The sequence below is a fragment of the Tachypleus tridentatus genome, chromosome 10 (assembly GCF_004210375.1).
Source record: "Tachypleus tridentatus isolate NWPU-2018 chromosome 10, ASM421037v1, whole genome shotgun sequence".
Classification (NCBI taxonomy): Eukaryota; Metazoa; Arthropoda; class Merostomata; order Xiphosura; family Limulidae; genus Tachypleus; species Tachypleus tridentatus.
The window spans coordinates 111,456,236-111,469,049 of NC_134834.1; the positions used below are offsets into that span (position 1 = coordinate 111,456,236).

Sequence of the window (12,814 nt, forward strand, 5' to 3'; positions counted from 1 at the left end):
GGTACCAAGTTTTGTTTACACTTCTACTTATACACTTTCTGTAATGACCATTTAGTTCAGTGATTTTTGTGTTAGGTCCTACTTCAGATTTTAATTATTAAAATTTATCAAGTTATTTTAATATAAAAATAGTAAACTAAGCTCTTCTATTAATAAATGAAGAGTATTTGTCCACGAATTTAAGTTACGTCTTAATTGGTGCATTTGTTTTAAATACTTTGAAAACTGAAGTCATTATAAATAGGACAAAAAAATTAAAAACTACACATTTTGAAGACATATCAAACACACACATATATATAAGCAAATATAAAACCACATATTTAAAACTTACTCTCAAAGTTTTCATTTATATGATACAATAAAATTATTTTACTTCTATGGCCATTGCAAAAAAAAAAAACAGTATTGTATTAACTGGTCATTGAACTTTTCTCATGCTGATACATACATAACAAAGAATATTGTTTTTGTTTTTACTGGACTATGTCAATATTTATAGAAGATAACAAGTACATTTAAACAGTATTAATATATAACTAATGAACCAGGTTCATTTCAAAACATCATAAACTTAAATATAAAGTATTACATCTTTAAATATTATATATAGTTCAGCTAAAATGCCATTTGAAAACATTACAGGAAAACTTGTTAGTTTTAATAATACAATAATAATAATAATACTCAAAACACTGTTCTACCTCACTGGTAGTTTTAACAGTAAAATAATACCCAGTCACCAATGGCACAGTGGTATGTCTGCGGACTTGTACTGCTAAAAACAATAATACCAAAAACACTGTTCTACGTGTTCAGTACTTTTAACAGTACAATAACACCCAAAACACGGTTCTACCTTTCTCTTGTGACTTTCTTTGAAAAGTTTGAAGCTCCTCTAATAAAATTTGTCGTTCCGCAGTAGTCATGGAATAGATAAGATCTTTCACATTACTGACATTAACTACCGCTGGTATTTCACGTCTTCCTTGATATTTTCTCAATCCTCTATGCACATCTGATGTCGAAAGTTTTCGACGTACATTTGAAGACAGTTTTCCCACAACACTCGAAGAAATTTTACGTTTAAAAAATAAAGACTGGCAATTCCCTAAAACCATCTTTATAACTACAGCCATTATCATACTCTCTGAAGCGCCATCTGTGTGTATATAAACATTCAAATCTAACTTCAATTCTTCTAAAACAACAAAACACACACTTATCGTACTATATTAAAATTATTTAGTTTTAGTTATCACTTCAGTCGAATACCATCAGTTAATGCTCTTTCAGATAATATGTCTACAAATACTATAGGTGTTAAGAGCAGAGAGCTTGTGAAGTATGATAGAACCTGAAAAAGATGAGTGAAAATTGTAAGAAATGTCGGTACGACTTACAGCAGAAGTTGTTGTTGTTTTTTTTTAAATGGAGGATTGCAATTAGTAAGCAGGGATTTCAGGAATGTTAATAATGGGACAAAAAGTTTTGAGAATAATGCATTTAGGTCTAGGGAAAGTGTTACATTGAATTATAGACTTCCGCCACTAGCTAGGGAAGGGAAACACTTGGGATAAGAAGTGACGTTTTTATGGAAAAATGAGTTAACAACGCTTTTATAGGTTCTGTCGACTAGAGGTTCGCTCAAGCTGTTGATGACAAAGTAATGCTAAATCTCTTACTGAGCTGAATATAAATGGAATAATGAGACTCAATACAAATTAAAAGTGAGCAATCTCTAATAATACTAAAATAAACACAGTGCATGTACTTGTTCTTTCTTACACGAGATATTTGCTTTTACTGGATTCACCCAGCTGTTTCTCCTTCAAGATCCTGATTAAAAATGTCTTAATCCAGTTTTCCTTAACTCAGAAGAAATGTCGAATCTACCCTGAGTAACCAGTGTTATCTACGTGGATATTAATTTTCGTTAAATTTGCTTGCTTGTTTGTTTGTTTGTTTTGGAATTTCGCACAAAGCTACTCGAGAGCTATCTGTGCTAGCCGTCCCTAATTTAGCAGTGTAAGACTAAAGGAAAGGCAGCTAGTCATCACCACCCACTGCTAACTCTTGGGCTACTCTTTTACCAACGAATAGTAGGATTGACCATCACATTATAACGCCCCACAGCTAAAAGGCGAGCATGTTTGATGCGACGGGGATGCTAACCCGCGACCCTTAGATTACGAGTTGAACGCCTTAACCCACCTGGCCATGCCGGGCCCAAATATAGGAGAGAATATGAGATATTAGTTGAATGATATAATGTAATATTACAAAAAAAGAACTTGGCCACATCAAACTATGTCTATACTGAGGTCATATATTTAGTCGTATTTTTTCATTTCCTTTTGTATTCGTGCCTGACAAAGGAATGTGTTGATATAGATGCCACAACCCTTAAGCGAAGAAAATGCAATACAAAATTATACCAAATTATCTTCAAATAAAGAAATACAGCAAATGCCCTTTATCAAAGAAATATTACCAATATACATAAACAAACCGCTTAACTTTTAACAAAGGTACACAAAATAGAATCTTGTCTAAACTTTAAAATGATGATAACTTAATCATGAATTGAGATTGAAACACTATTAATAATAAAGAGACAACTGATTGAAAGTCAAGAGGAGAGAGATGCAATATTTAAGAATGAATTAAAACTAAATCTCATTGAAGGCAATATTTATGAGATTTTGAAGAAAAACCGAGAAATTACAAGAATAAGATCGAATAAATACAAAAATAAATGACAAAATAAAACATCTGGAAAGCAAATCGGCGAATCAAAGATTAAATTAGCTACACTTTTTTATGTATCTACTTAAAACTTTCAACTTAATACAACATATAATGCCAAATATCAAGTAGGATAACTTGCTTGTTCTACAATTATTACCGCTGCTGCTGTGCCATCTATTACTGAAATACTTTTCTCGACTGCTACACCACGTAATTACTAAATCTAGATCCAGCTGGCTAGTTCAACAATATTTCTCTATTGAGAAATCAACAGATTATGATGAAAAGGCATTAGGGAGGCATACTAGGCTGAATTTTGAAATAATGTACACAGTAAAAAGTAGAACAGAAAACAAAATGATGCTAAACGTGCTTCTTATTTAAAAGGACCATTGAAAAGACATTAAATAACCTTACAGCCAGAGGTGGGTTTCAACGGGTTTGCATCGGTTCGTAACGACCTGTTCTTAAAATTTCACGAATTCGTCGAACCAGTTCTTAGCAGCTCTTAACAATCTGATGTTAGATGTACAATGTATCGACTATCACTATGGGTATTCATACTATGTAATCTACTGACACTACGGCCAATTCTTGAGGCACGCGCAATAACACAATTATAAATTAGTACGATAACGTTAGAGACCGGATTTGTACGGGCCTCTACAAGTGGCAGATCAGCCATTTTAGACGAATGAAGAAGAGCATTGCCTAGACTAATGTAGGCCTACATTTTCCTGTGTGAACATTTGGTATCAGTCATCTATCATACTTGAAAGTTTGAAAAATGATGTTGTCTGTGCTGATGTCTAAGCTGTTAACTTTAAACTGTGAGACTTGATCACATTACAAAGGAAATTAGAAATAAAATATTTGCTAAAACACTTGAACAAAATTTAAAACTCTGTGTCATCATTGATGAAGCTCCAATTATATCTAGTGAACCAGTGAAGATCCTACCATATCTAGTGAACCAGTGAAGCTCCGACCATATCTTGTGAACCAATGAAGCTCCGACCATCTCCAGTAAACCAGTGAAGCTCCGACCATATCTAGTAAACCATTCAAGCATCGACCATATCTAGTGAACCAGTAAAGCATCGACCATATTTAGTGAACCAGTGAAGCTCCGAGCATATCTAGTGAACCTTTGAAGCTCCGTCCACATCTAGTGAACCATTGAGCTCCGACCATATCCAGTGAACCAGTGAAGCTCCGACCATATCTAGTGAACCAGTGAAGCTCCGACCATATCCAGTGAACCAGTGAAGCTCCGACCATATCTAGTGAACCAGTGAAGCTCCAACCATATCTAGTGAACCATTGCTCCGACCATATCAATTGAACAAGTGAAGCTCCGACCATATATAGTGAACTAGTGAAGCTTCGACCATATCTAGTTAACCAGTGAAGCTCCGACAATATCTAGTGAACCAGTGAAGCTCCGACCATATCCAGTGAACCAGTGAAGCTCCGACCATATCCAGTGAACCAGTGAAGCTCCGACCATATCTAGTGAACCAGTGAAGCTCCAACCATATCTAGTGAACCAGTGAAGCTCCGACCATATCTGGTAAACCAGTGAAGCTCCAACCATATCTAGTGAACCAGTGAAGCTCCAACCATATCTAGTGAACCAGTGAAGCTCCGACCATATCTAGTTAACCAGTGATCATAATTTTTGTAAAGGTTGATCTGTTTCCAATCATTTCTTTATTATAAAACTTGAATGCTGAAACTATATACACATCTCTATTATAAAACTTAAATGCTGAAACTATATACACATCTCTATTATAAAACTTAAATGCTAAAACTATATACACATCTCTATTATGTAACTTGAATGCTGAAACTATATACATATCCTCGTGTATCCTTGTACTTCTCTGCTTCCTTATTGACCAAATCGTGAGAAGAATACCTTTCTGGTCTTCCAAAGGTATATCTTATTCTGTTTGTATTTTCCTATATTCAGTCAGCAAACAAATTTTAAAGCTTGTGTTTCGTTGGTAAAGAGCAGTCCAAAAATTGATGGCAGTTAGTGTTAACTAAATGCATTCTCATTAGTCTGTCACTTCTAAATGAGGATAGCTTGGCATCCAGTTCAAGAAAACAAATAATTAATTTCCGAAGTTGAGCAAAAGAAACAAAGTTTCTTTGAGCCATTAATCATTCAAGTTCACTGTTTAGTCGCTTTTATTGTTGTCACGTTTTTCAACTTTTTTCGCAAATTTGGAAATAATTCTGTAAATATAACTTTATTTTACGACGTTTCTCAACTGAAAATTTGTTGTCTGTCAAGTCTGCACCTTGCTTTTATATTATGTATGTCATGGTAATCTAGTTTCAAGAAATGAATTTTTAGAATTATTTCTATTGTGTACTTTTTTGTGAACAAAAGGATTTCTTTATCTGTATCAGGATTGCTGTTTGTTTTAGGGCAAAGACACCAAGAGAATTCTGGTGTTCTTCAGCAGGTATTCGAGCCTCGGATTTTAACATTGTATATCAGTAAACTTTATAAATGTTTGATAATATTAATCTGAACGGTACTTTATGCGAAACACTGTCAAAATAGCCAGGTAAAGAACCCAAAACTTTGGTATAGCTGTCTTTAATTTTGTGCTGATGACAAGAGGAGAGAGAAGAACCTGCTGCCTACAGGACTGTTCTTGATCCAATTGTGGTGTTCATTTTTAATTTTATTACAGGACTCTTCTTGATCCAAATATGTGGTTTTCATTATTAGTTTTATTACAGGACTGTTCTTGATCCAACTGTGGTGTTCATTATTAGTTTTATTACAGGACTGTTCTTGATCCAACTGTGGTGTTCATTATTAGTTTTATTACAAGACTGTTCTTGATCCAACTTGATTATTATTAATTTTATTACAGGACTCTTCTTGATCCAACTGTGGTGTTCATTATTAGTTTCATTACAGGACTGTTCTTGATCCAACTGTGGTGTTTATTATTAGTTTTATTACAGGACTGTTCTTGATCCAACTGTGGTGTTCATTATTAGTTTTATTACAAGACTGTTCTTGATCCAACTTGATTATTATTAATTTTATTACAGGACTGTTCTTGATCCAACTGTGGTGTTCATTATTAGTTTTATTACAAGACTGTTCTTGATCCAACTGTGGTGTTCATTATTAGTTTCATTACAGAACTGTTCTTGATCCAACTGTGGTGTTCATTATTAGTTTCATTACAGGACTGTTCTTGATCCAACTGTGGTGTTCATTATTAGTTTCATTACAGAACTGTTCTTGATCCAACTGTGGTGTTCATTATTAGTTTCATTACAAGACTGTTCTTGATCCAACTTGATTATTATATATATATTTTATTACAGGACTGTTCTTGATCCAACTGTGGTGTTCATTATTAGTTTCATTACAGGACTGTTCTTGATCCAACTGTGGTGTTCATTATTAGTTTCATTACAGGACTGTTCTTGATCCAACTGTGGTGTTCATTATTAGTTTCATTACAGGACTGTTCTTGATCCAACTGTGGTGTTCATTACTAGTTTCATTACAGGACTGTTCTTGATCCAACTGTGGTGTTCATTACTTGTTTCATTACAGGACTGTTCTTGATCCAACTGTGGTGTTCATTACTAGTTTCATTACAGGACTGTTTCTGATCCAACTGTGGTGTTCATTACTAGTTTCATTACAGGACTGTTCTTGATACAACTGTGGTGTTCATTATTAGTTTCATTACAGGACTGTTCTTGATCCAACTGTGGTGTTCATTATTAGTTTCATTACAGGACTGTTCTTGATCTAACTGTGGTGTTCATTATTAGTTTCATTACAGGACTGTTCTTGATCCAACTGTGGTGTTCATTATTAGTTTCATTACAGGACTGTTCTTGATCCAACTGTGGTGTTCATTATTAGTTTCATTACAGGACTGGTCTTGATCCAACTGTGGTGTTCATTACTAGTTTCATTACAGGACTGTTCTTGATCCAACTGTGGTGTTCATTATTAGTTTCATTACAGGACTGTTCTTGATCCAACTGTGGTGTTCATTATTAGTTTTATTACAGGACTGTTCTTGATCCAACTGATTATTATATATTTTATTACAGGACTGTTCTTGATCCAACTGTGGTGTTCATTATTAGTTTCATTACAGGACTGTTCTTGATCCAACTGTGGTGTTCATTATTAGTTTCATTACAGGACTGTTCTTGATCCAACTGTTGTGTTCATTATTAGTTTCATTACAGGACTGTTCTTGATCCAACTGTGGTGTTCATTATTAGTTTCATTACAGGACTGTTCTTGATCCAACTGTGGTGTTCATTACTAGTTTCATTACAGGACTGTTCTTGATCCAACTGTGGTGTTCATTACTTGTTTCATTACAGGACTGTTCTTGATCCAACTGTGGTGTTCATTACTAGTTTCATTACAGGACTGTTTCTGATCCAACTGTGGTGTTCATTACTAGTTTCATTACAGGACTGTTCTTGATACAACTGTGGTGTTCATTATTAGTTTCATTACAGGACTGTTCTTGATCCAACTGTGGTGTTCATTATTAGTTTCATTACAGGACTGTTCTTGATCTAACTGTGGTGTTCATTATTAGTTTCATTACAGGACTGTTCTTGATCCAACTGTGGTGTTCATTATTAGTTTCATTACAGGACTGTTCTTGATCCAACTGTGGTGTTCATTATTAGTTTCATTACAGGACTGGTCTTGATCCAACTGTGGTGTTCATTACTAGTTTCATTACAGGACTGGTCTTGATCCAACTGTGGTGTTCATTACTAGTTTCATTACAGGACTGTTCTTGATCCAACTGTGGTGTTCATTATTAGTTTCATTACAGGACTGTTCTTGATCCAACTGTGGTGTTCATTACTAGTTTCATTACAGGACTGTTCTTGATCAAACTGTGGTGTTCATTATTAGTTTTATTACAGGACTGTTCTTCATCTAACTGTGATGTTCATTATTAGTTTTATTACGGGACTGTTCTTCATCTAACTGTGATGTTCATTATTAGTTTTATTACGGGACTGTTTTTGATCCAACTGTGGTGTTCATTATTAGTTTTATTACAGGACTGTTCTTGATCCAACTGTGGTGTTCATTATTAGTTTTATTACAGAACTGTTCTTGATCCAACTGTGGTGTTCATTATTAATTTTATTACAGGACTGTTCTTCATCTAACTGTGGTGTTCATTATTAGTTTTATTACGGGACTGTTTTTGATCCAACTGTGGTGTTCATTATTAGTTTTATTACGGGACTGTTTTTGATCCAACTGTGGTGTTTATTATTAGTTTTATTACAGGACTGTTTTTGATCGAACCGAGGGGTTCATTGTTAGTTTTATAACAGAACTATTTTAGATCAAACTGTGCAGATCAATGTTAGTTTTATAACAGAACTATTTTAGATCAAACTGTGCAGTTTATTGTTAGTTTTATAACAGAACTATTTTAGAGCAAATTGTGCAGTTCATTGTTAGTTTCATAACAGAACTATTTTAGATCAAACTGTGCAGTTCATTGTTAGTTTTATAACAGAACTATTTTAGATCAAACTGTGCAGTTCATTGTCAGTTTCATAACAGAACTATTTTAGATCAAACTGTGCAGTTCATTCTTAGTTTTATAACAGGGCTGTCCTTCATCCAACTGTGGGTTTATTTGAGTTCCAGGTTTCATAATGCTATTATTCAGGGTTCGATATCTTAAATTGTGAGATAGCAACTTTCTTTTGTTATTATTATGCCTGTGTGTATCACTCATTTATTTTTTTCCTTCTGTTGTTTATCTTATCTATGAGTTTTTAGTTCCATTAAAACATTAACTCACCTTCTATATAATCATTTGTATTTCGAGTAAACCTGTGTGCACAATGAAAATGATGTCAACTTCCTGGCGGTGACGTACAGATATTATTAGTGTAGCAGAAATTATGTACATTTATGATTACGTGAAGTGTACTATAGTGACCAACTCAGTAAATAAATATCCTGCCTTCACTAAAAGAGATCCGAGGGTCGCGGGTTCGAAACCCTGTGACACCAATCATGCTCGCCCTTTCAGCAGTGGGGGTGCTATAAAGTGCAGTCAATCCCACTATTCGTTGGTAAAAGAGTAGCCCAAGAGTTGGCGGTGGGTGGTGATGACTAGCTGCATTCCCTCTAGTCTTACACTTCAAAATTAGGACGGCTAGCGCAGATAGTCCTCGAGTAGCTTTGCACAAAATTCAAAACAAACAAGCTATAGATAACCAGTATTTTCACCAAATTTAATATATCCGAAAAACTTAAAACAGGAAAGAGTACCAATTATCATGTACGTTCTAATTATCTACATTTGGATTTTAAATTAGTAAATGGTAAAGTACAATTGAACATTTTCATAAAGAAGAGCATTTAATTTTCCCATCATTGGTCTACCCATGCCCAACAGTGTAGTTTTGGTCTACCCATGCCCAACAGTGTAGTTTTGGTCTACCCATCATGCCCAACAGTGTAGTTTTGGTCTACCCATCATGCCCAACAGTGTAGTTTTGGTGTAGTTTTGGTCTACCCATGCCCAACAGTGTAGTTTTGGTCTACCCATCATGCCCAACAGTGTAGTTTTGGTCTACCTATCATGCCTAACAGTGTAGTTTTGCCCTACAGTGTAGTTTTGGTCTACCCATCATGCCCAACAGTGTAGTTTTGGTCTACCCACATGCCCAACAGTCCTATGCCCAACAGTGTAGTTTTGGTCTACCCATCATGCCCAACAGTGTAGTTTTGGTTTACCTATCATGCCTAACAGTGTAGTTTTGGTCTATCCATGTCCAACAGTGTAGTTTTGGTCCACCCATGCCCAACAATGTAGTTTAGGTCTACCCATGCCCAACAGTGTAGTTTTGGTCCACCCATGCTCAACAGTGTAGTTTCTCGTAAGATGTTAAAAAGTGTCATAATATCACAATAAGAAATATTTGTAATAACAGTTAGCTCTTCATGAATAATATTATATTATTCGTAGCTATAGTTAGCTCTTCATGAATAATGTTATATTATTCGTAGCTATACTAGAAAATAATGGCTATATATACTGGCAAGTAAAACGTTTTATGCAATATTTTATAACAAATCGAAAATTTTATTACTACGTAAATATTCAAATAGATCTCATTTTGTCACTAGAGGTAGTTAGATACCTTTAATATCTAATATTAACATTTAATCAATATAACTGGTGACGGATCAGCTAACTTCAAGTAGTTAGGCTTATATGTAATTCAGCATTTCCGTACTAGCCTTGAAAAATATTACAACAACAACACGAACTACTTACAGCACATAAGGTAGGTTTTGTAGTTATTTTTAACATCAGTACGAAAGAAAATATGTTATTTTCAGAAAAGGTTGGGAATTGGGAATAACTTGTAGAATTTTTAGGGTAGTTATTATTTTCCTGTAGGAAGTTTTTTTAAGAGAGGATAATGGGAGGTAATGTATAACAGAAGTATTTTTAGTATTTTATTTATAATTCAATGCATCTCTTCAGGGTATCTGTCTTCCCACAACTGATCTCATACAGTGAAATGGAGTAACAGTTGCGACGTTGGTATAATTCAATACATCTCTTCAGGGTGTCTGCCTTCCCACAACTGATCTCATACAGTGAAATGGTGTAATAGTTGCGACGTTGGTACAATTCAATACATCTCTTCAGGGTGTCTGCCTTCCCACAACTGATCTCATACAGTGAAATGGTGTAATAGTTGCGACGTTGGTATAATTCAATGCATCTCTTCAGGGTGTCTGCCTTCCCACAACTGATCTTATACAGTGAAATGGTGTAATAGTTGCGACGTTGGAGGTATAAACACACAACTTTGCACCCTTAAATTAATTAAAGGTTAATTAATTTTCCATGACAACTGATTGGTTTCTCATTTGCTTTTTGGATTTCTTAATGTTCCTACGTGATGAAGCAAAACCAAAACTATATTTGTGCATACCCACCAGGTAGCTGTCACAATCAGCAAAAACTTTTCAGGAAGCAAAAATTTTCAAAAAAAGTGTGTTAATAATAGTTTGTACCTTGGCAAGTCGATTTATATATTTTTTTTTATGAAACGTTCTCGAAAATTCTTTTGGTAACGATACTATCAAATCACAAATATTACATATCCATCTAGTATATTGTCGATTCTTACGCTCGAGAATCTTCTACAAATTTAAAGAACAGGAAAGACATGCGCAATACACAGCGAATAATATACGTCATATACAAAAAGAAAACTTTACTTAAAGAAGCGTAAGTATTAAACTAAACATTACACTCGTCATTCTCAGATAACTAAAATTTTAAACTAAAGTATTACATTTATAAGTTGACAACAATTCGTTAAATACAATACATTGCCAAAGAATTGTACAGTTTCAAAAATTACAACATATAACACAATGAATACAAATAATCTTTTGAGAATAAATAAAATTTTATATCACCTGAAAGTGCTTAAACACAAATGTTATCATTTTAGCTTAACACAGTAACTTCTTACAATACTGAGACATTCTTCGATAGGTTTTAAAGGAGTAACAGGAATTGTTTGGTTAGGTTTTCGAACCAATTGAAATTTATGACAAGTTGACTCATGTTGACTCCTAAATGGCCTTCCATGAGGAGTTCAATGGCAATTTTCGATATTTCAGAATGACATGCTTTTGGAACAACAATTTGATAAACTATAGCCCATTTCTCTGAAGTTGGCACATGTGGCGGTTTCCATTTTCTCATGAGCACATCATTTTTTGGGGGAAAAAGTGACTATTTGGAACTTTCTCCAGTTGATGTTTTGGAAGTGAATATTTGAATAGTAAAGGGATCTGTGGATTCTTTTCTTGCTCATCTGTCAGTTTGCTAAAAGCAAACTGAACTTTACTAGTTTAAGTAGATCCCTCACGCTCATCATTGTGACTCATCAAAACCTTGTCAGCATCATTCACAAGATTCGTGTGGGATTCAAAAATCTTTGCGGCAAATCTATAATGTCATCCTCTGAGCACGTGTCTATTATTTGCTTTTAGCTTAATTTCTTAGTCTGAGCTAGAGTCACAGCACATGAGGGAAAGACTTGTAAATTCCCCTCAGCAAAAACATCATTCTGAGATGAAAAGGTTATCGACTTGCTTACTATCTTGTATTTGGCAACAATTCTTCCATCAGCCAAATCGTTTTCCAACAATAATGATACACCCTTAATTGCCAGAGTAGGTTAAACAAATGTTAAGAAGAGGGACATTAACATAGCAACCTTCAATACCCTCAACCATTATAGACTGACTAGTTACACAACCCGAATAAAAAGGCAATACATCTTCTGATAACAATGGCTGAGTCGCTCCATTATCACTTAAGAAACAGGAGTAGGTGTTATAGTAAACGTATAAGAGTAAATCCGTTACAATCTTCATAAAGTAGTGCCAGTTGTGTAAATGACCTTATTAACAATTAAATTCTGTTTTCAAGAAACTTTCAGTCAAATATCCTTAATATTTCTCCTCGGTGTGGATTTCTGTACGTGGTGAGGGGACCTTCCAGGGAAAGTTCTGTTCTTTCAGTTTACCTCCTCTGGGATTTAAACATCCACCAACGGGTTTGCCGTGCGTGTCAACCCGTGAAGGGGAGGAGAGGATCCTGATAATTGAGGAGTCTAACCCTATCACACCACTTTGGCCTTGAATTCCTGTAGACGAGCGGCCTTGGAGTGGCCTCCCTTGGGTCAATTGGCTGGACCACTCGGGCTAGGGTCAACCAAGTACCAGTGTTGGGTGTTCTCATCGTGTGTTGTGGACATTGTGTCTGATGCTGGTGTTTAGGTATAGTGTTCAGGAAACCCTGGCGTTGCTGCAGTGTCCTAATTTGACATTGTGGTGCATCCCCTCGTAGGGCTCCATGGTGGGTGGGAACAGTGGGCAACAAAATTTCCCTTTCTTTATTATGGATACTCCAATCAAAATCTTAATAACATAGTAAAAAACAGTCTAGGTAAACGA

General features: G+C 35.0%; 1 protein-coding gene across 1 annotated transcript in view; it reads right to left on the bottom strand.

The window, feature by feature from the left end:
- The window catches only part of LOC143230095 (transmembrane protein 65-like), a 29,865-nt gene extending 28,718 nt beyond the window's left edge, over window positions 1–1,147 (bottom strand). Inside the window, exon 1 of the mRNA XM_076463139.1 lies at window positions 860–1,147. Coding sequence (XP_076319254.1) covers window positions 860–1,145 — 286 coding nt within the window. The 5' untranslated portion in view covers window positions 1,146–1,147. The remainder of the gene's footprint in view (window positions 1–859) is intronic.
- Window positions 1,148–12,814: the final 11,667 nt, after the last annotated feature.